This window comes from Xiphias gladius, chromosome 22 (genome assembly GCF_016859285.1).
Source record: "Xiphias gladius isolate SHS-SW01 ecotype Sanya breed wild chromosome 22, ASM1685928v1, whole genome shotgun sequence".
Taxonomy (NCBI): domain Eukaryota; kingdom Metazoa; phylum Chordata; class Actinopteri; order Istiophoriformes; family Xiphiidae; genus Xiphias; species Xiphias gladius.
The window spans coordinates 27,895,064-27,916,099 of record NC_053421.1 but is presented as its reverse complement, the minus strand read 5'-3'; the positions used below and the strand labels follow the sequence as shown (position 1 = coordinate 27,916,099).

Genomic DNA, 21,036 nt, shown 5'->3' with positions numbered 1-21,036 from the left:
ATCTACTTGTGTGCCCATCACCAAAGAGGCCATGTTGTCATCTTGTACACTGACAGGTTCGCCTGATGATATTTCTTCCTCTGGTTCAGCATGTCGTCTTTTTGCTTCATCCTTCTCTCTGTCATCGTCTGTCTTCAGATCCACCTTCCTTTCTATTACACTATCCCACGTATCCATCTCTTCTCCATCAAAGTACAACTTATCTTCAACATCTCTCTCCTTTGTTCCTACCATAGAACAGCTTATTCCTTGTCTTATCTCAGCTGCATCCTCATTTGAACTGTTTTCATCTCGGCTGAAATCTGTCAACTGGTTAAACACACTTTCTGCATGCTCACATTCAGGCGCTGGACTGCCTGTCCCGGATTCAAAGGTTGGTTCAAGCGCTGCCCGAGTTTCAGAATCTGAGGTCTCCTCTTGCACATGCTCTACTGCTTTGCCTATGCACTCTTTCTTTCCCCACGCTTCAATTGGATCATGTGGCTGTTTCATTTCATCTTTTTCAGCAGGACCTTCAAAAGGCAAATCCTTTTCAGATTCATCTGAGAAAATGCAGGGCTTCTCGGTCCCTACGACATGGTATGGTGTAATGTTGGGCGTTGTAATCTGATGGTGACTAACTTCATCATTGAAGAGTGGCTCGCTGCTGAGGCCAGACTCAGCCTGGTAACTGACAACCTCCTCCACAACTGGTGTTTCCTCAGGAGTTTCATCAACACCGTTCCAATCCTCTTCATCTTCTTTGTCCCCTGATGCAATTTGAGCAAAGGCCTCCTGCTCATTAGGAGGTGAGAGAGGCTCAGCATAAGTGACTTTCTCATGAACCTCCTGTGGTCTAAAATTTTCAACAGCCCCATCTTGCAGTATTTTTGGATAGGGGGTTTCCCATGTTGCTGACCTCGTTGCTTCTGCAACAGCAGGGTTATTTAAAATCTTTGGTGTTTCAGTGAAAGTTCGATTGTAGAGTGGTGTTGCAATTATTGCTGTTGGTGCTGTTCTTGTTTTAACACAAAGAGATGAAAGGGAAGTGCTCTTGCGGCTAGCAGACAGCTGGGTTTGGTAATTCTTTTTAAGCCCTTGGGAATAGAACACTGCATCTGTGGAGAACAAGAGCAGAGCTCATGAATACACAGTGAATTTGTACACTGTAATAATGACTTGCTCTGATGTCTCTTGAATACACAGAGTGTAATGGAAACCAACCACGTTCCTTAAAACAATCCTGTCAAATATACTGTATCGTAAGATATCTGATATCTACACACAGTGCTGACTAGTACTTCAAATAATCCCTAGTAATCTTAATGTGATAGAGATGCTATGGGGAACCTGTTCTCAAAGGAGTTTGGACACTAATGGGGACATATTGATTGTCATTTCCTTTCACTGTTGCCTAAGTTACCGGAAAGCAAAGCCATATGTCTCAATAACCTCTGGGGACTGTCTTATGTGGCTTGCATTACAGGACCCAAAGTGCCTAGCTCAGCCCCCTTAGGCAAGCCCCCACCACTCTCCAGTTAAAGTAATGCGATTACAAATTCTATCAAACATGTCCCCGGCTCTGAGGGGCTTTCAGTTAGACTAACTGAAATTAGAACTTTAAAAAGGGTGAGTATTAATGTAGCAAGGAGAGTGAATACAAGGGGGAGGATTTATGCACCACATCGAGGTACATAACGCTGCAGTAGTGAAGTCAGTGACATGGTGCGGATGTACGGATATTGTTTATTTGTCAAATTACCTGTGATGGAAATGTTTCTTGGCTGATTTAACACAGAGATGTCTCCCCCGAGGCTTTCACTGTCCAGTAAAGCTCTGCAGAGACAGACAACAGGAGAAACAGGTCACATTCTGAAGTTATATCGTGATGTTTAGGATTTGGACGAGCCATAAATGAGTAAACGCTGACATGACGGCGCACACAGAGTGCTGGCTGGGAACGAGAATGAAGGGTGACTTTTGTTGCTCTTGAGCAACAGGAACAGACCGAGGTCTGTTGTTATGGTAATGAAGGAAAAGCCTCGCCATTGAGGAGCCATCTGCAGCGCACAAACCTCTGCCGTCAATTCCTCACACACACAGAGGGGACACGCATGCACACACACATAATGACAGGAAATATTATGAGCAGGCCATGCAGCACTAATACCACTGTCTCCGCTCACACATGTGGACCACACCAGTCTCCATTCCAACACACATTCTTATAATCAGTTGAATGTTCAGCATATTAACTTCTTTGCATTTCTTCACAAGGTCCTGTTTGATTAACACATCAAATATAATTTCGAAACACACAGCATCTAGCTATAACAACAGTTTCATGTGCAGTGAATGACATTGAAATTTGTCCTCTAGTTATGTCCTCCTCCCTCCCCTTCCCCTCTGCTGTTATTCTAGACCCCCGTAGCTCCTAAATCGGTAGCTCTTCACTGAAGGGTGAGGGTCAATATTTTGAGGAGGCGGGGGTTGGGAGCGAGGCGACGCCACCATAGAGCTCCGTAATGGATAAGTTACTCTGTCCAAGATAACAGAGGCTGCTGTCTCAATGAGATGACCTTTAGCCCCAACCGCTGCGCCCACTGCGAACGGCTCTTCAGTTGTCAGCTTCTCTCACTGATGGAAGGGCGTTTGTGCACACTGTTACCGAGCAGCAGCGTTTGAATAGGTTAAACTAATCAGCTAAATCAGAGCTGACATGGCAGTAGTGATAGCCCGGCTGGAAGCATGTGGGGTTTCACTTTTGCTGTGATATTTAGACATCCGTACGGACAACGTGTCCATCCCGCTTACTGATCATACTGACTTCCCCAGTCTAGACCATTTGGATATCTGGAAACAAATTTGATCTTGGGGCGTGCAAGCTTCGTGGCAGGTTGTATTTGAATGCAAATATAGAATTTCAATTAATTTGATTCCAATATCACTTCCATTAAAGGAACATAGCAAATCAGCCCATACCCATCACATAAACACTAGAAGTAGGGGGGATCTGCTAGCATCCATCCATCGTCTTAATTACACGAAGAAAAATAATTCAAACAGGGACGCTTCGGGTGTCCCCTACAACCACTGGTGCTCTTGGAGGGCAAAAGATTTTCATATAAATATAAAATATATACACCATGGGTGTCATCGTGTGTCAAGGCACCCTGAGGAAGGAAAGTGTGCTGAGACACCTCGGTGTAGTATTTTCAATGTATTAGCCCATATTTATTGAAGGTTTCTTGTTTTTCAGAATCCACCTGAGTGCCTGGGACTAGATTCTTCATGCCACACCCTACCATGGATGAGGACTTAGTTTTTCCTCTTTAAATTATGTCTTATTTACATGTTATATCCTGACACCTTAGAAGCTATTTACAAATAGGGCTGCATATACAAACTATTTTATCATTAATTCATCTGCTGATTATTTTCTCAATTAAACTGATTAATTGCTTTGTCTATAAAATCCTCCTTTCTGGCATTTTTGCTTAAAAAGTGACTAATGATTAATTGATTATCAATTGACAGTTGCTAGGAAATTATCTGATGATCGACTAACCACCCAGCCGTTTTAGCTTTGGTTGTGCACACGTAAAAAAAGCAAATTTCCCCAAAAGAGAGTGGCCTTGTACGTAAATCTTTGTCAGCTGACACAGTCGTTATCATTTTCATGTCAAAGGAGCAGCCAGCTAATGATCAGATTTTTAGAAATGGTTTAGGAAAACACATGATTTCGTCTGCTCCCATGACGTTGTGAGCGAGGAGGCTTTTAACAAACATCAAACATACAGTATGTCGCTCTGCACTTGCTTTTTAGCATCTTGACATTTACGTTGAATGAAGCATTCATCTCACGTCTGTCTGACATCAAACAGGTTAGTTCTTTAGATCATGCTCCTTAGTGAGGTTTTAATGCTTTTAGGTCACAGTTTGAAGCCACGGTTTCTCCTTTTTCACAGCAACGTGACTGACACTCTGTGAAAGCCGCCTTACCATGAAAAGTTGACACAAAGGCTAAAACAAAAAACGTGAGATCAATATCCCGTCTCCTGTTTCATTTTAAATGACAATGATCAAGTCAATAGTCATATTAGAATGGATATTTTTCATCGATTGATCACAGTATATTTGACGGAAACGCTAGAAGGGCAGAATACAAAGCTGACATGTTAGTCAAACGTTGGTTTCCCTCGGGATGTCTTGGAAGAAATGTTAAAAGAAAAATGCGTTTGACTGTGAGTGGATGGATGCAAGGCTAGCTGTCTGCCACTGTGACCAGGGGAGTATGACATTAAGGATGGAATCCTTTACACATTTTCATAGCGTTGATCGGTGACTGATCAGCCCTGGATCAATATATGTAATTCTAAATCTGCAAGGGCAGAGTCGGTGACTGTATCTTGGAAGAGTGCATGCGGGGTCTATACAGCCCCCTCAAGCCTACACAGGATGAGAAAGTGTAGAAAATCACTTTGTGAGAAAGCTTCTAATTGAGAGTGCTTTAGGAATCTAATTTCCGTGGCGTATGAAAGCAGCTGACAGTGCAGTGTACCTGTATGTTGCTACCTCCAGACCCAGGGACATTTTGAGCTGCAGCAGGCCTCGGTTTTCCAGGAGGAGACGATCGATCTGCTGTCCCAGCTCCTGTTTCTCCGCCTCCAGGCCCTCTAAGTGCGCCGGCCAAAACAGGAAGTGAAATGGGAAAAGGATGTGGTTAAAAAAAGACACTGTGCCATAAATCAAAAATAAACATTCTTTGTTCTATTTTTTGTCATTTTCTGTGGATTGTACAAATGTTGGTAAGAGGAAAAGGTCTTCATTTTTTACTGTGCCGATTTAAAGTAGGGATTTGCTGAAAATTACAGGAATGCTGTTATAATTCAATTGCACAGGTTAACACTTGAGGTTTGACTTGCCACACTGGTTTTTTATTGGACTTGCAAAGTATTACAGTCCATGCAGCCTTGTTACTGGTTGTCCAGGACCAAACAGCGATAAAGTAGCATTGTCCTAAAAAGTGCTTCATTTGGGCTCTTCCCCTCTACGACCTCACTGTAACCCAGATCTAATCCCACTAACTATGGAGTTCTTTTTTTAACGTTTTTAGGGTAAACATTTACTCAACTGACAAAAAAATTATAGCTTAATAAGTAATGGAAATATTTGTTAGTTGCAGCTTTTGTTTACTGACAAAGACAAAGTCAACATATGGGGCCCGTGCTTTATAAAAGGATGTTTATAGGCACAATAGACAGGATCTGTAGCATCCCAGCAGATATGGGTGTTCTGCACTAACCTGGAGTTGCTGGATCTCCTGGCTGTGTCTGTCTCTCTGTTGGGCTGTAGTCCTCTCCAGATGTAGCCTGACGTCCTGAGCTGAGGCAATCTCCTTCTCCAGGGCTTGAAGCCTCAGCTGGCTTTCGCCTTTCTCCTGACCCACTTGGGTCAAACGGCTCCTGGCCAGGGTAAGCGACTCCTCTAGCTGAGCTAACTGGCCCTGATAGGCCTCTGTTGCCTCCTGCCATGCTCGGGAGGCCCTCTGGGAGTATTCCTGCCCTAGCTGTAGGAGGTTTGGTGTCTGGTTGCCCCTTTGAGCCAATGTGGGTGGCACTGTGGCTCTGGAATGGGTCAGCGTGGCCTCCAAGTGGGCCACGGACTCCTGATGGGTTTGAACGAGGAGCTTCATCTCCTGCTCCAGCTGACTGGCCTTCTCTCTCAGCCAGATCTGTGCCCTCTGTTCTTCCTCCAGCTCCTTCCTGCTTTGCTCCAGCAATGTCTTGGCCTTCACATGGGCTTGAGCCTCCCTCTGTCTCTGCAGGTCCAGGGCTTGGAAATGCTCGGTCAGCCTGCCAATCTCCAGCTCTGTGTGGACCCTGTCCCCCCAGGCTTCATCCAACTGCAGTCTTGCTTGCCGCAGCTCTTCCTCTAAGCCCTTCCTGCGTGTTGAAGCGCCATGATTGCTGTGTCTCAGAGCATGGATCTCCTTTGCGAGCAGCGCATTTTCTCCCTCTAGGATTTTGACACGACTCAGGTAGGTCTCCAGGCGTCGGTTCAGGTTCAGCATCTGGTTCTTCTCCTCACCAAAGTGACTGTGGTGGAAGGTTTTATGCACACTGTGGAGCTCCATGTTAGTGGTAGAAAAAAAGAGGTTTGGCGAAGCAAAGCTTCACTCAGAGGTGCACCGATTATGACTTGGCAGCCAACTGTATCTCCGTGTCCAGGCCTGAGTCAGTGTGTGCGGGGGGTTTGTTCTGTGAGCGAGGCTCCGGTGAGGATCTGGTAGTGTGACTGCCAGCAAGAGGCTTCTCTTTCATACCACAGTTAACGAAGGGGCTGGGCGCAGGGACACGAGGGGAGGAGGGATGGAGAGGGTGGAGACTGAAGGCTGGAGAAGGAGGAAGGGGGAGATGAGGAAGGTTAGAGGGGGAGAGAGTTGGACGAGATGGAGGGGTGGAGTAGGAGGGCTGGAAGGAGGCCTATTCCTATGGGAATAGGCAGAGAGACGGAGTGATGTAATTTCCAAGGTTAACTCTTTCACCACCGGCACTTTTTCTAGCTGCAGAAAAAAACCTCTGTTGGTCAGAAGGTGGAGGATTTTACATACAGAACTACAAACGTCATTAATGGGAAACACAGGATAGAGGACACTACCCACACCGTTTGACTGGCAGAATATCCATGCAAGTCAGAAATAACAAGCATTAAGAGTTTTAGATATTGATATGGCAACAATATGCAATAATGCCTTAAACTTTAAAATGGAATTAAAGCACAAAATATTAAACAGCAAATTGTAGAAAATCATTTCAAAAAATCAAAAGGGAGTACCCCACTCGCCTTAATGACCTCGCCCAGTTTAATTTCACTTTCTCTCTACTGTCACGATTGCATATAGGCAAAAACAAAACAGTTTTTAAAAGGACTCAAGGCATCTCTTCTAAAGGTTACTTCTCCATTTTTAGTTTGGACTTGGGAATGGTGAAAAGACGGCTACCCGATGAGGCTTCAAATGGTAAATGACAGAGATGTATTTTGATCCTCAACCCCGGAGAGATTTCTAGATAACAGGATAGTTTATCTCAACAGTTGGCACCGGTTTTAACAGTTATTTCAACTCAGTTGTATGACAAGCTTACGAGTTGCTCAACAGTTTCTATCATCCTTTTGCAATGTTTGCCACAGGAAAGAAAGGATCAGAGAGTAATTTTATATATCTGGTGAAAATGGATGGAATCTAATTGGACAAATCACAGAGAGATTCAGCAAAGCAGCCTCCCACTGAAATGTAGCAAAAACAACTTCAAATAAAACACTGAATTCGGGTGAAGACAGTGCAGACATTAGAATCATATGGTATGAAATTTCAGCTTTACAAAGACCTGCTCTCTTAATGTGTTAAAGGAGGCAACTATTTTCCTGTAAGAGACCAATGGTGGGCCTGCATGAGGCTTTCTGGTCACGAAGCTCAGCAGCTGTATTCTAAATGAATTCCTAAGAGTTTCACCTCTGCTCTGCTGCGCATGTGGAAACTGCATTTAGGAAAGTTAGTTAATGATTAGAACAAATAATGCAAAGTGTGAATACTTCCTCAGAATTCCGTAAACTTATCACCACTAAGAGCCCTGAACGAACTCGGCACAATTGGCAGAGTAAAGGGAATGAATTCCAATGCACAAATCTTACTTACAGTATTAAAATAACCCCATATATTTTATAGGCCTTGCGCCGCAAGCATGGGTGCTGAGCAGTCCCGAGGAAAGCTAAAGGTTAACTTCCCCATCTCCATCTAGTGGAGCTGTCACAACACTGCAAAAGCCTGATACTAGATCTAAAAAAGATGATCTTATAAGCAGCTTGAGTATAAAAATATTAGCTGCAGCTTTCCAAGACATGGACCAGTCAAACGTCTCGCAGCGAACAGATTTCATTTTCACCAGCTATGTAACACAACTGTTCATCGGCAGGGCAGTAACCTGCTCTAGTGTTTATCAAACCAAACTGAAAATGATCGTGGACCTAGTGCAGGTATTCAGCAGCACACATACGGAGGATTTTCATATTTGAGGTACAGAAGCAGGAGAGCAAAAAACAAAATACTATCAAGTTCAGGACGATGATTTTGCACATTTTATTTCCCCTTTACGACAGCAAAATTCTAAAACTGTGACAGCGAATATCCAACTTGGAATTTCAGCCGATAGTTCTTGAGATACAGTCGCATGAATGTCCATTTTAATGGCACTGTGGCCAGTAGTTGCCAAGATGTCGTGCCCTGAACATGCCCTGGTGATGTTTATTTTCTTACTCATTTTGGTATAAAATCTAATGAGCAAAGTCATACTAACCACTCTCAGTGGAGAGCTGGCCCAGGACATACAGTTCAAATCCAATTAAAAGGAAAAATCAAAGTCAAACTGTGCTCCGTGAGCTCTCATAAAGCCGTTAGCTCTCTGACAAAGCTGAAACAGGGAGCAAATCTACTGAACGTTACCCTCGGCTGAACAAAGCAGATGCAATTACGCAGATATTGGACTGTCTCTTAGCTGACATTTGTATGAGAATTGATGAGTACTAAAAATAGTTCATACTGAAGCACTCTCACAATAAATGTGTGAGGGCGTCTGAGTGTCAGCTGCAGACACTAACTGTTGCAGAATTAGGTGAGTCGATCTGGTTATTCTGAGGACAGGATGAATTGAGTTTCCCGACGCCGTGCCCAGCAGTCATCCGAAAGTCTGAATTCCCCATCCTCTCGCTGCATGTACACCCTTTGTCTTTTGTCACAAGAATTTTTTTCCTTATATAAGATAACACTGAATATGGCTGAATTTCATACCCAGCCAGTCATGGATGCAAATGACTTTCTCAGCCAAAAGCAGAAGTAGCTCATTTCAAGTGTGTTAGTGATGGAGTCAACTGTACTGGGGAAACAATCACTTCTCGTATTATGTTGCTCCGCGGTTAAATTACGGAGGCAGTTCTCTGTCCACGAGTCAGAGTAGCCCGACAGAGGACAACGGTAGCGATGGCGGAGGAGGACGTCAGCTATGCTTCAGTTGTATTCAAGACCAAAAAAAATCCCCCACCTGTAGGTGAGTTAGTTTATTTTTCCTTTTTTAAAAACCCAGTAGATGAAGAAAAAGATCCTCATGCTACTGTGCTCTTTGTGGGACCACCCTCATTTGCGACATTGACACGGGACAGAAATTTTAACCGATCAGATTATTAAGTCCGAGTAAGTAAGTGGGATAAAATAAAGTGAGGTGTACAGAGAAAGACTCAGTAGCGTTACTTTGTGGAAGTGCTGTTTTGAAATGTCAGTGTTTATTACAGTGAACTGTTCACTATACATCACCAAAGAAAACTAAAATACAATTCAAATCTAGATGCACAATGTTAAACTGTTGAGACTGGTCGTGTCCGCTGCGTTGAGAAATGTTTACATTTAATCCTTCTACCAACTGCAGTGCACGGTGGTGACCCATTTCACTTTTATTTCAGTGATGTTTCTCCTGATCTACCTTTTCCTGAGCTCAAAATTGTTTGTTTCAAAATGTAACATGAGGATGTAATGTTGGATGTTTGTTATTGGGTTAAAGTTATCTATCAAATAGTTGTAATATGCCGATGCCAAATGTGTATCTTTCCAACATGTTAGAGGCACACTGAGTTTTTTGTTTCTGTTTTATTGCCCATTTACGTAACTCACACTGGAGATGGAGACGACCTGACCCCCGCTGCCTAAAACCAGCCAGGAGAATGTGTTATGAAATAGTACCTTCTCTGGTTTTAGCTTGTAGTTTTAATGACCTGCGACGGTTTACAGAATGCATTTCTGGAGAAAATGCTGAATGACGTGTCATTCTAAAAGGTACTGAATTTTTGGATTTTAAAAATCCATCACGTTTCAAGATTGTACGTGAATTAACCACAAGCTTGTGTTCTTCCACTCTTCAGCTATAAAAGAAGAGGAAACTGTGTATGATGAAGTGAACATGCGAGGCAACATATCCCAACCGGCTGTTGACAAAAATGGTAGGTTGTAAAATAAAAAACTGTATGCACAACATTCAGGTATACCTGCAAATAGGAACATTTCTAGTATCACTGCTAGTACTGGTACCAGTAAAACCATTACTTTACTGTTATTGCTGCCAATAAAATGGGAACTAGTGCAGTTGCATACCTGCGCCGGAAGAGCTTTGTCAATAACCCTGATGCTTCTGCTATTACTGCTTATGCTGTTGCCACTCATATTGGCGCGATGGCAAAAAGAAGAGTAGTTAGTAGTTGGTTTCGTTCATTATTAGCTTTTCAGGAATTCCTTTTGTATCTGTGGCAAGTGTCAAGACAAGTAGAGTAACAACAAAAGACATTGCACTTAAAGACAGGCCTCAAACAACATAATGCTCCATAGTACATGAAAGAATGAAAGTGTCGTAACTATCGCGTCCCAAGCATTTATTTAACCGGAGGATACGAGGGATCTCTGAACAAGGGCCCCCTGTACCTTTTTCTCCTGATGGCAACGACTCATGTTCACTGCAGAGAGTGACATGACGCATCACTGAGGATTGTCCGACCGCTCGGGACTCGCTAAGCAGCGTCATATTGTGCTGTTGTTGACCTGCAATCTTACTAGACATATTAACAATCCTATTAAGCGTGTTCTCGTTGTCCGCAGAGAGTTTACTCCAGACAGGGACAAACTCCAAGCAATAAAACAGAAAAGGTTAGTATGCTCTCCACGAAGGACCATAGGAGCCGGGATCTGTCCTTCCACTCCAAACAGGCGGCGCTTATGTGTAAAATACAGTTATTTGCAATCCTTTCCTGTAAATGACACCTTTAAGTCCCATGACAGTTAATCATTTACTACTATTTATATTCAGCAATGTGGTAACACGCAGACAAAAAGACTGCAACTGTGGAAGACACTGACTTGCCGTGATTAACTGGGACTGCTGTGGCCTTACATTTGTATCTGCTGTTTTTGTTGTTCTTGTCTTGCCAGACAAGGGAGCGAACAACAGACGAGGCCACTTTCAGCAGGTGGCTTGTGCTTTTGGGATTACTTGTGTCATTTTGCTGATGGGCATTGTGGCAGTCTCTGTCTACCGTAAGTATACAAATACAGGCAGTCCATGCGAGAACTCAGATTTGGACATGAGACTGTCCCTAAAGAATAACAATAGCACTTTTCTTTTCTGTGTCCATTAGTTGATATCGGTCATGTCACATTTGCCACAGTTAAAATCTACTGGCAGTCTGTTTTACCTACTATAAGTTTCTGCCTCTAATTGTTTTCTTAATCTGTTACAAAGAAAGTACATTTCTGGACACAATAATGAATGTAGAAATATATGCAGACATTAAGCAATTCATAAGATTGGGTTCTTGCTTATGTGATTTTTAATATTATTATTTACATTTATGTCATGTTCTGCATTGGGAAGGCTCCTTGTAATGCACAGCGCAGCATCTTGTAAAACATCGGGCCGATAACTAAAGCCACCTGCTTCTTGGATTTGTCCGCATTACGGACAAATTCGGGAAGAAAATGGAAAGACAAATGTTCCGAGTGTTACAATTATAACAACATTTGATCACATATTTTACAGCTCTGTGGTTACTTATCCCAAATTAAACAAAATGAATGAATGTAAAAATTGATTTGTTTATTTTTCACCAGTTAAATCACTGGTTACTCGATTGAATATGAATATGAATATGAACTTGTAGCTGACTTTCTTATATGAAACAGAAGCCACAGCACAGCAGAGTGTGAAAAACACAGACATGTATGCTCAAAAGGATCAAAAGCCATAAGTCGAGTGATATTCTCTATTTTGCTTGCTGTAATTATAACCCATGCTAAGACTGAAACCGACACGGAATGGATCCTAATAACAAGTACCTTCTGTATTGTGTATCAGAGCCCGATAAATCTTTTCTTCCAATGCAATACTACAGAGCTCCAGTGTTGTCCAAACACTAATGAAAACACATCTTTTGAGGCACATCGCTGCACCGTGTGACATGGTCTCCTATAAGAACGGCCACTGTAGTCTCTGACCCAGTCCCACATACGCCACACACCTGGTGCAGTCAAAGCTGGCTAACACAACCAAATCTACAGCTGAACAAATTCACCAACAAATACTATTACGTCCTGCTTTGACTGATGTTTATTAAAAACTACAGTGCCCAGCTGTTTTAGGCAATTTGAAACATTTACATCTTCAAAGCGAACCAAGGGGCTTGGAGATGATTGCCACAGACCAGAAAGGTGTCTGAAAATATTGAGAGAAGGACTAACACTGGTTTCAGTCTCTTCCTGGGATTCGTTGATCTCATAAATTTAAGAAACACAATGGGAGCACACAACTCCCAAAAGGCTGGGAAACTAGAAGAGAAAGGAAATAGCTTCAGAAAGCAGAAGGAACAAAAACTGCAATATTACAATCTCCTAAGCTACTTTTCGTTTTACAGTTACTACATTAAGTCATGAGAATGATACAAGCGAGCTGAGCCAGTTAAAAGACAACCAAACGACTCTACTGGCTGAAAATCACAACCTCACAAACCTCAACAACAAACTCATTTCAGAGAACGAAAACTTGAGGAGAGACCACAACGATCTAAAAGTTCAGTTTGACAACCTGACACTATCCTATAACGTCTCAGAGAGCAAGATCACAAACCTGACTGTAGAAAACCAGGACCTGAAGGCACAGTGGAACAACTTAACCCAACAACTACGAAACATGCAGACAAATTTGAATGAGCTCAACGTCACTCGAGCTCAATGGAGCATCAATGCCTACTGCCCCAAACAACAAACCGGTATGTTCACATCACTTTAATTAGGTCCAAAAATGACCAATAATTCCATCACTATGCAGTTATGTCATTTATTAGTTGGTCTCTGTTGTTTCAGGAAGAAAGTGTGAACCTTGTCAGGACGGCTGGCTACTCTCCCAGTCCAGCTGTTATGCGATTAATGACCCCGAACCCAAAGATCAGAAAACCTGGGAAGAAGCTCAACAAAACTGCATAGGAAAGAATTCAGATTTGGCTGTTGTACTTAATGACAAGGAGAAGGTAACGAGAAAAGTGTGGGAATGTTTATGACAGCCTATATGAAATTAAAAGTATTTTCTGTGGGTCTGAACACATTGTGAGTCTGTAGCTCACAGTGTACTTGTAGTATTTAAATACCTCTGATAACTGTCTCTCTGTTGTTCTCAGAGATTCATCAGTGATAAAAGCTGGGGCAGTTCTGGAACCAACGGATACTGGATTGGCCTGAGAGTTGAAGGTGGGACATGGAAGTGGTTAGATGGACGTAATCTCACTAAAAGGTAAGAGACACATTGCTGAACACTTTGAATGACAAGGTCCATCAGCCTCGATCTAACCATCATGTTAATCCCTCAGCTCCTGGATAAAACGACCTCCTGAAAAAGATCACTGTGCAATTTCTGTCCAAAGCCGGGGATGGGAATCAGTGAGCTGTAGCACCCAACACCGATGGATCTGCAAAAAGGCGGCTTTATCTGTTTAAACACTGCAGTCAAACTTGAGAAGGTTACTGGACACTCTCTAAACATTAATTACATGTAAGATACTGTCAACCGGTTTATAAATACCAAATTATGGAGAACTTTGTTCATAATTTTTATTTTTGAAAAACAAAAATTGAAAATTTTAAGGCATTTTATTTTTTTCAGAAAAAGGGAAGAAATTAAAGTGAATTTTTTTTCAACTTGTTTGTGTATGTATTTTGTGTGCGTGTCTGAAAACAAGAAACAGACACTCACAATATGTAATGTATTCATGCTATTAGATATTAGATTATGTAGGTACCGTTGATCATTAATGACTTTGAATGTGCTTTTCTTCTACTTTTTCAGTATTGCAATGCTTGCAATTTGTGTATCAGCAGACTGATGAAAGGGATCAAAAAGACTGCCCAGTTTTTAAGTTTCCTCTGTGTAACCCTTCACATTGTTTCTGCTGATTGGCCAACAGAGGGAGCTGCATTACCTCTCTACAAAAGGTTACGGGTATAAGAACTTGTGTTCTGATGTGTAGAATATTCTCATGTAGGGGTTGTAGTCAAGTGCAAGAAAATTCATGTTTTAGTCTATTGAAGTGAATAAAAATGCTGCCGCACAATGTTGTTCTGACGTTTTCTTGCAAATTGCTCCTTGGAAATGTCAGTCGGCTTTAATCAAGGCCTGGAAGAACAACATCAATATTATAGGATGTTGGAACGTGATTAACCAGGATGAGGCAGAAGGAGATCTGACTCCGGCAGGTTTTTGCTCTGTTCGGACCTCATTAATCCTTCACACGGTCAACATCAGCACCAACAGAGCTCCAGAGAGGGACAGGAAGTCTGATCTGTTAGGAAAGTATCATACTGATCGTTTTACAAGGAGGAATTTCATGTTTGTCAGATGGGGCTTCAGTCGTTTCGATGGTGGTGATACGCAAGGGGCTGATCACAGCCAAATCTGTTGAGGCCACAGGCTTGGAGTAAGCAGGTACAATAAACGCACTGTCTGGGAACGGTTATTGATTTCTTCATAATCATTATTACTGTGGAATATGTGATGATCGGCAGCGCTGAAATTTTGAGTGTTTAAGAGCTCATCAATTGGAGATCCATCAGTGCTGCTCAGTTTGTCTGAGCGCAGATACTTATTTTCAGCCTTTATGGTCATCAAACGATATACACAGCAATCACGCTACCGATCCAGTTCCGACTCAATGAAAGAGCAAGTTGTGTGTTTTAAAATCTAGAATTTCGTGTTTGTCAGATGCATCCTCGGTCTCAGCAGAAAGAAAAGGGCAAATCAACTTGATTATAGTAGAAACAATTCTGTCAGGTGACAAAGGGGAAAGCGCAGCACAGTTACAGAATATGTCAAATGCAACAATTTAAGGAGAAGACATCCCACCACACGTCAACATTATGTACTGAACAAAAAGGAACTTTCACAAGAAAACAGAACTAAAAACCACACACTCGCCTGTAAAATTTACAACGTCTCCACAGGACACTTTTATACTTGTCTTTCAGCCTTCATATAGGTTTGCTGGTGAACTCTATGCTCTCCTAAGGATGAACAGAAAAACACAGCGGGGAACCAGTACTTTCAAAAGTCCAAATGCTTCTTTATCTGCAGGTAAGGCACTTTTTAGGAGAAGGAAACTTTACAAGCCTCTCAGCTTATGTGTAGCCGTATCTTATTTTATGGTTTTCATAAAGTTTCGCAAGTGTTTTCCCTTCTGCCGCAGCGATGCTTCACCCCGGAGCTCACTAATCTCAACAACACACGCTGTTTTGATTAGAAATGTATTTGAAGTTATATGTTGATGGATGTAAATGTATCCAGCTTTTGGAGGCACGCACAACACTAACTCTGCGGAATCAAGCGTCCCTTTGGGGACAAGCGAGCAAGCGACCTCCACATCTACCTACTTATCTAGAGTGTCTAACTATGATTCTTTTGACGCATGACAACACAATGACAAGACAATAGCAGCCAAACGCATTTGAAAGCTCAAAAATTAATTTTCACCTTCATCTTTTGTGTCACGATTTCTCCGGTCTTGTCAACATATTAGGTGTAATACTATAAACACGGACCAGTTTACTACGGATATTTAAACAGTGGTGTTTCATCTGAATCCTTTCAGAGAAACTTGAGGAGGACAACTATGTTAACACAGCAGTGTGCGCTGTGGACAAAATGCCAGCCACCGCAGGTAAATTATTGACAGTTTATTTCACAATATTTAACTTAAACTTGCGATAATGACGAAGGTTGAAAATGTAACAGTTTAGAATCACTGTGTATTTGGTATTTCAAAGGAGGGGTGTGTCTCTTTTCTCAACATTAAAATTCTAAATATAGCGGTATTTTCATCAGTGGGTCATAGGCTCAGTCACAATTGTGTTAACTCATCCGGCAATGGTGACTTCATAGACACTTTTTTAAAATGAAAATCTTCAAGACTGCCACTTTAAAGCACACTGTTGAAATATTTCAGCTGAATTCTTTTCTTTTTTTTTGTCAGATAAGAACTGTCCCTCCTTCACTCGGTCTATTCCTACAATAGCAGTGAGTTGGGTGATAATGTTAGCAATTTTGGCCCTTTGTATCTACTGTGAGTATGAACTCAATATTGACTCTATATCATCTTGTAAGCAAACATGTACATGTCTTTTTTAATGCTCTGCTGGATTGATTCCTGCCACAGGCTCGCTCTGTAGCATCAAGGAATGTTGACTGAAGATACCATTTAAGCGACAGTTGGTTCTGGTCGAAGTGTTCGTTTTTTTTTCATGTTAGTGTGTTACTCAATAACAGCGCAACGCTCCTTCCTGTTCGCTTGACTGTAGTTACATCTGTCATTTCTGAAAACATCACCAAGCTGATGGCAGAAAACCAAATCCTAACAACACAAACTATGCAGCTGGAGACACAGAGGAACCACTTAACAGAACAACTACGAAACATGCAGACAAATTTGAATGTGGTCAACGTCACTCGAGCTCAATGGAGCATCAATGCCTACTGCCCCAAACAACCAACCGGTATGTTCACATCACTTTAATTAGGTCCGAAAATGACCAATAATTCCATCACTATGCAGTTATGTCATTTATTAGTTGGTCTCTGTTGTTTCAGGAAGAAAGTGTGAACCTTGTCAGGACGGCTGGCTACTCTCCCAGTCCAGCTGTTATAGAATTTATGACCCCGAACCCAAAGATCAGAAAACCTGGGAAGAAGCTCAACAAAACTGCATAGGAAAGAATTCAGATTTGGCTGTTGTACTTAATGAAGAGGAGAAGGTAACGAGAAAAGTGTGGGAATGTTTATGACAGCCTATATGAAATTAAAAGTATTTTCTGTGGGTCTGAACACATTGTGAGTCTGTAGCTCACAGTGTACTTGTAGTATTTAAATACCTCTGATAACTGTCTCTCTGTTGTTCTCAGAGATTCATCAGTGATAATAGCTGGGGCACCACAGGATACTGGATTGGCCTGAGAGTTGAAGGTGGGAGATGGAAGTGGTTAGATGGACGTAATCTCACTAAAAGGTAAGAGACACATTGCTGAACACTTTGAATGACAAGGTCCATCAGCCTCGATCTAACCATCATGTTAATCCCTCAGCTCCTGGATACAACGACCTCCTGAAAAAGATCACTGTGCAATTTCTGTCAAAGACCGGGGATGGGAATCGGTGAGCTGTAGCGTCAAACACCGATGGATCTGCAAAAAGGCGGCTTTATCTGTTTAAACACTGCAGTCAAACTTGAGAAGGTTACTGGACACTCTCTAAACATTAATTACATGTAAGATACTGTCAACCGGCTTATAAATACCAAATTATGGAGAACTTTGGGCATAATTTTTATTTTTGAAAAACAAAAATTGAAAATTTAATGGTGGATGCAACTTTGGCAGTGACAGAATATGCATCTGGACAGGAAAGGCAGTCATACATGTACCTAGCCTGGAGGCTGTACACCTTTACTTGACTGTTGGTCATTCGCTAAACAAACAGCCTTAAGAGTCACAGTTATCGTACACTGAGTAAAATTGAAGATGGCACAGCTTTGCTAAACTATTAACTCATAATAGGAGCAGTTATAAATCAGAGATAAGCTACTTCCACAACAGGTCTTCTAATACTTTATTAATTGTAACTGTGAATTCACATAATGTTGAATGTTGACCACTGAACACATTTAACAGTATAAGCATTTGGGCACTTTCATTGATGATAGGTTGAATTATAAATGCCAATGCTAAAAATTGCTAGGGCAACACATTTTAGTTTTTCAAAGGAGACCCAGAACTTTTAGTATTAACGGATCTCTACTATTACTATTCCTCAAGACTTTTATTCAGAGTGTATTGACCTTCTGCGTCCAAGTGTTATGGACAGAATTGACACCAGAGATCAAACTGGACAAGTTCGTAAGATTGTGTAGCAAGATTGTCACAACAAATGTGCAGCATCGGTGAAACGAGAGATTTACACGACAAGCTTATTCGCTGAATTAAAGCAAGTAACATCTGTGAATATAGACCTTTCTACAGTGTAACATACATACAGTCCCCGTGCAGCTTTTAACTGCTTAATAAAGGTGAACTTGACATGGAAGCAGCTCATTTTACATTGGGTATAGCGTCAGTCTTCTGTCTTGTCTTGTCTTTTTTCTTTTTTTGTTCTTTGGTTGACGTTTTATTGCCATGTTTTCATGGAACCGTTGTGCACAGCAATTTCTTAACGGGGCAGTTAAGATTTTATCATCAGTACAGGGTATCAACGTTTAACACTCCCCGTCACAACAACACAAAATTAGCTGCTTAAAACGAGTAACGGTTTCGTAGCATCAAATCAGAAGTAAGGACCGAACACTTAAGTGCGAAATGAAGAGCACCCTGAACCATTTCCTTATAGCCCTCATATACCACTACTGTTTTCCGCTTTGCACTGGATGAAGAGAAGCCAGGAGCTATGAGTTACTTTTCAAAATAATGTTTGTCTCTGCCGATACGATACATCCTACTTCATCAAATCCAACCTGTACAAACTTCTCATCATTTTAACTACCAGTATGTGGTTATTAAGTATCTGCTTTGTTTCCTCCCAATGCATGATGCTCCCTGAAGCTTGACAAACACACTGAGAGCAATTTTGAAATTTCCAGGTCTGTCACTGATTTCAGATTTCAGCAGTCTCGTTGACCTTACCTTGTTCTTGGGTATCTAAACAAAAGATGAAGATTTCAATATAACTTTCTGAATAAATTAGCCTTCACAAAGTAAATTGACATGGTTTAAAAACACTACGTATTTATCAATGATTGCAAATTAGAATAAATGTGTGATACTAGGAAAAATATGAGTGGAATTTGAACACTATTAGTGAATGTGTTAATCAGATGAGAAGTGTCCCTCCCTCACTCGATCTTGGGTAGTACTGTAAGTAAACCATGGCCCTTCCTGTCTTCTGTAAGTATAAACTCAAGGCCAGCCAATATGCTGAAACCACTGATCTAAAATCTGTCTGCTTCTCTCATGCATTTAATACAGCCGAATTCCCAATAGGGCTGTTTTTCTATTTCTGTTGTCAGACAAGGGAACAAGTATGATATAGTGACCGAAACGCGGCCCATTCAGACGACATGTTAACCAGCAGACATTTCCAAGCTCCTGCTCTGCTGCTAAAATCCTGATTTTACAACTGCAACGTCGTCTGACAGAATCACCAGACACATAGGTTACAAACAACGGCTGTGCTTTGATTTCGGCCTTATTTACATGTAAAATGATCACTCAGAGAGGAAGGTAGAAGCTCATTCACGTCTGTGTCAGCTGCCCTGCAGTCAGTTGAATGAGATGTGCATGTGGAGGGAAAGCCCGACCTCGCACCCCTGGGGCAGTGCTGGCCACTCTCTTCTATGGAAAGTAGCTATGGTTTGTTCCAAAAAGTTGCTAGATTTGTCGCTATGTGCTTTTGTGAAGAAAAGTCACTAAAGGGGTGACATTTCACACATTTGCGGTTAGAGGGCTGGCCCCAAACACATTTCAAGTGAGATCTTCAGAGTGCTGAGAATTTGTTTCTGTTTCACAAATGTAGTCCACAGATGGAAATGAAATTCATTTATACTCTGTACTGTAGAAGTATGTCAAATATATTTTCTATCCATCGGAATGGGCAAACAGGGATGAGAGGGCTGTAATGTAATGCAGGGTTTTTCCGTTTTCACATTTTGGAAAAGCAATTTCAGTAAATGGCTAATAAAACTGCATAGCCAGTGTTGAACTAGGGTTCATGTTAGTACACAACTGAAAGTCATATGTGATACCAGCATTCTGTCTAGTTATTGCATGAGCCTACCTGTAAAAGATTTAAATCAACTTCCCCTTATGCAGATGAAAACATTTCAGTTGACAGAGTTGGTACAAACATAAATCAACTATTAGTGGTAACACGAACCATTGAATCTTTGAATTCTAATCTCTTTACTGACTAAAAAAATCTGGATCACATGATCAGACAGTCCAAACGGGATCATTTTCAAGCATGCATAAGTTTTGGGTTTGAAAAAGTGTGTCTCTCGGCCTTAGCGCTCTTTATATTAGTATTTGACATGACATAAACTGAGATTAAAATGTAGCTTTAAGCATTTATTTGAATACTTTACTATTCACAACTAGCTAAACATTAGTAAGCAACACGGGCACCTTACTTGTTAGGCAGCGTGCCACAGTAGCTCAGTGGCCATCATGAAGACCAACATTAAACTAACATTATTCGTTGTAAATCAGATTAGGTACTAACTTGGTTCATCAAGGCTACTGTTAAGATGATATTATATAATTTCAGTAACAGTAGCTAATAACTTTGGTAGAGTTGCTAGTGAGAAGATTTTTAGCTTTTTAGCTTACCTTACTACATAAGCCATCTTTGTTTCATCAACGTGTGAGTCCCACGTGGGCGAAGATTCATTACAGGAAAACACAGGCATCTGCACTTGTTCACGTCCCATCTTACAGGATGTAATCGCGAGCAGCCAAGTGGGAAAAGAATGACTGAAAAGTTGGTCCTGTGTGGTCAGCCCTACGCCCATTAAATTGGGGTTTCATTACCTTGTGTGATGGACTCTGTGGACCTCTGTGAACGATGGACTTTAGCTGAAGTGAGGCGTCCATGTTTGTTATGTTTTGAGGCCCTTTTGTAGCAGTAAGCACCAAGTCGGCTGGCGGAGCCTCAAGAAAAATCTAGGTTTCCCAGTCATACTTATGACTTGGGTGTTGATGTGAACTCTACACAGCCGGACAATCGAAAACTCCGACACGACATGAGCGTGGAATCCGCTGGTGGACCAAGGTGGCAAACTGTTTTCATGAGGCACACAGCAACGGCAAACCGATAGTCTCGAGCCGTAATGATTAGTTGATTAATCGATCAAAAGAAAATTAAGAAGCAACTATTTCGATAATCAATG

At 41.6% G+C, this 21,036-nt stretch overlaps 2 protein-coding genes across 10 annotated transcripts in view; one reads left to right on the top strand and one right to left on the bottom strand.

Annotated features, from left to right (window-relative positions):
• The window catches only part of nes (nestin), a 21,594-nt gene extending 883 nt beyond the window's left edge, over positions 1-20,711 (bottom strand). Inside the window, exons 1-5 of the mRNA XM_040117459.1 lie at positions 20,678-20,711; positions 5,286-6,373; positions 4,541-4,666; positions 1,742-1,815; positions 7-1,097 (exon numbers count right to left, since the gene is read on the bottom strand). Coding sequence (XP_039973393.1) covers positions 7-1,097; positions 1,742-1,815; positions 4,541-4,666; positions 5,286-6,115 — 2,121 coding nt within the window. The 5' untranslated portion in view covers positions 6,116-6,373; positions 20,678-20,711. The remainder of the gene's footprint in view (positions 1-6; positions 1,098-1,741; positions 1,816-4,540; positions 4,667-5,285; positions 6,374-20,677) is intronic.
• LOC120784383 (killer cell lectin-like receptor subfamily B member 1B allele A) lies at positions 8,899-18,172 on the top strand. 9 transcript variants are annotated; one of them, XR_005706428.1, is made up of 8 exons: positions 8,899-9,080; positions 9,946-10,023; positions 11,003-11,107; positions 12,481-12,834; positions 12,929-13,092; positions 13,240-13,352; positions 13,429-13,610; positions 13,905-14,149. XR_005706428.1 is itself a non-coding variant. In XM_040118156.1 (7 exons), the coding sequence occupies exons 1-7, from the start codon at positions 9,014-9,016 to the stop codon at positions 17,310-17,312; spliced, it is 999 nt and encodes a 332-aa protein (XP_039974090.1). In that variant the 5' UTR covers positions 8,899-9,013; the 3' UTR covers positions 17,313-18,172. The 9 variants fall into 9 exon arrangements, 8 of the variants coding, with proteins under 8 accessions (XP_039974090.1, XP_039974089.1, XP_039974088.1 ...); XM_040118156.1 differs by lacking the exons at positions 12,929-13,092; positions 13,240-13,352; positions 13,429-13,610; positions 13,905-14,149 and adding exons at positions 16,695-16,858; positions 17,006-17,109; positions 17,186-18,172; XM_040118155.1 differs by lacking the exons at positions 13,240-13,352; positions 13,429-13,610; positions 13,905-14,149 and adding exons at positions 17,006-17,109; positions 17,186-18,172.
• Positions 20,712-21,036: the final 325 nt, after the last annotated feature.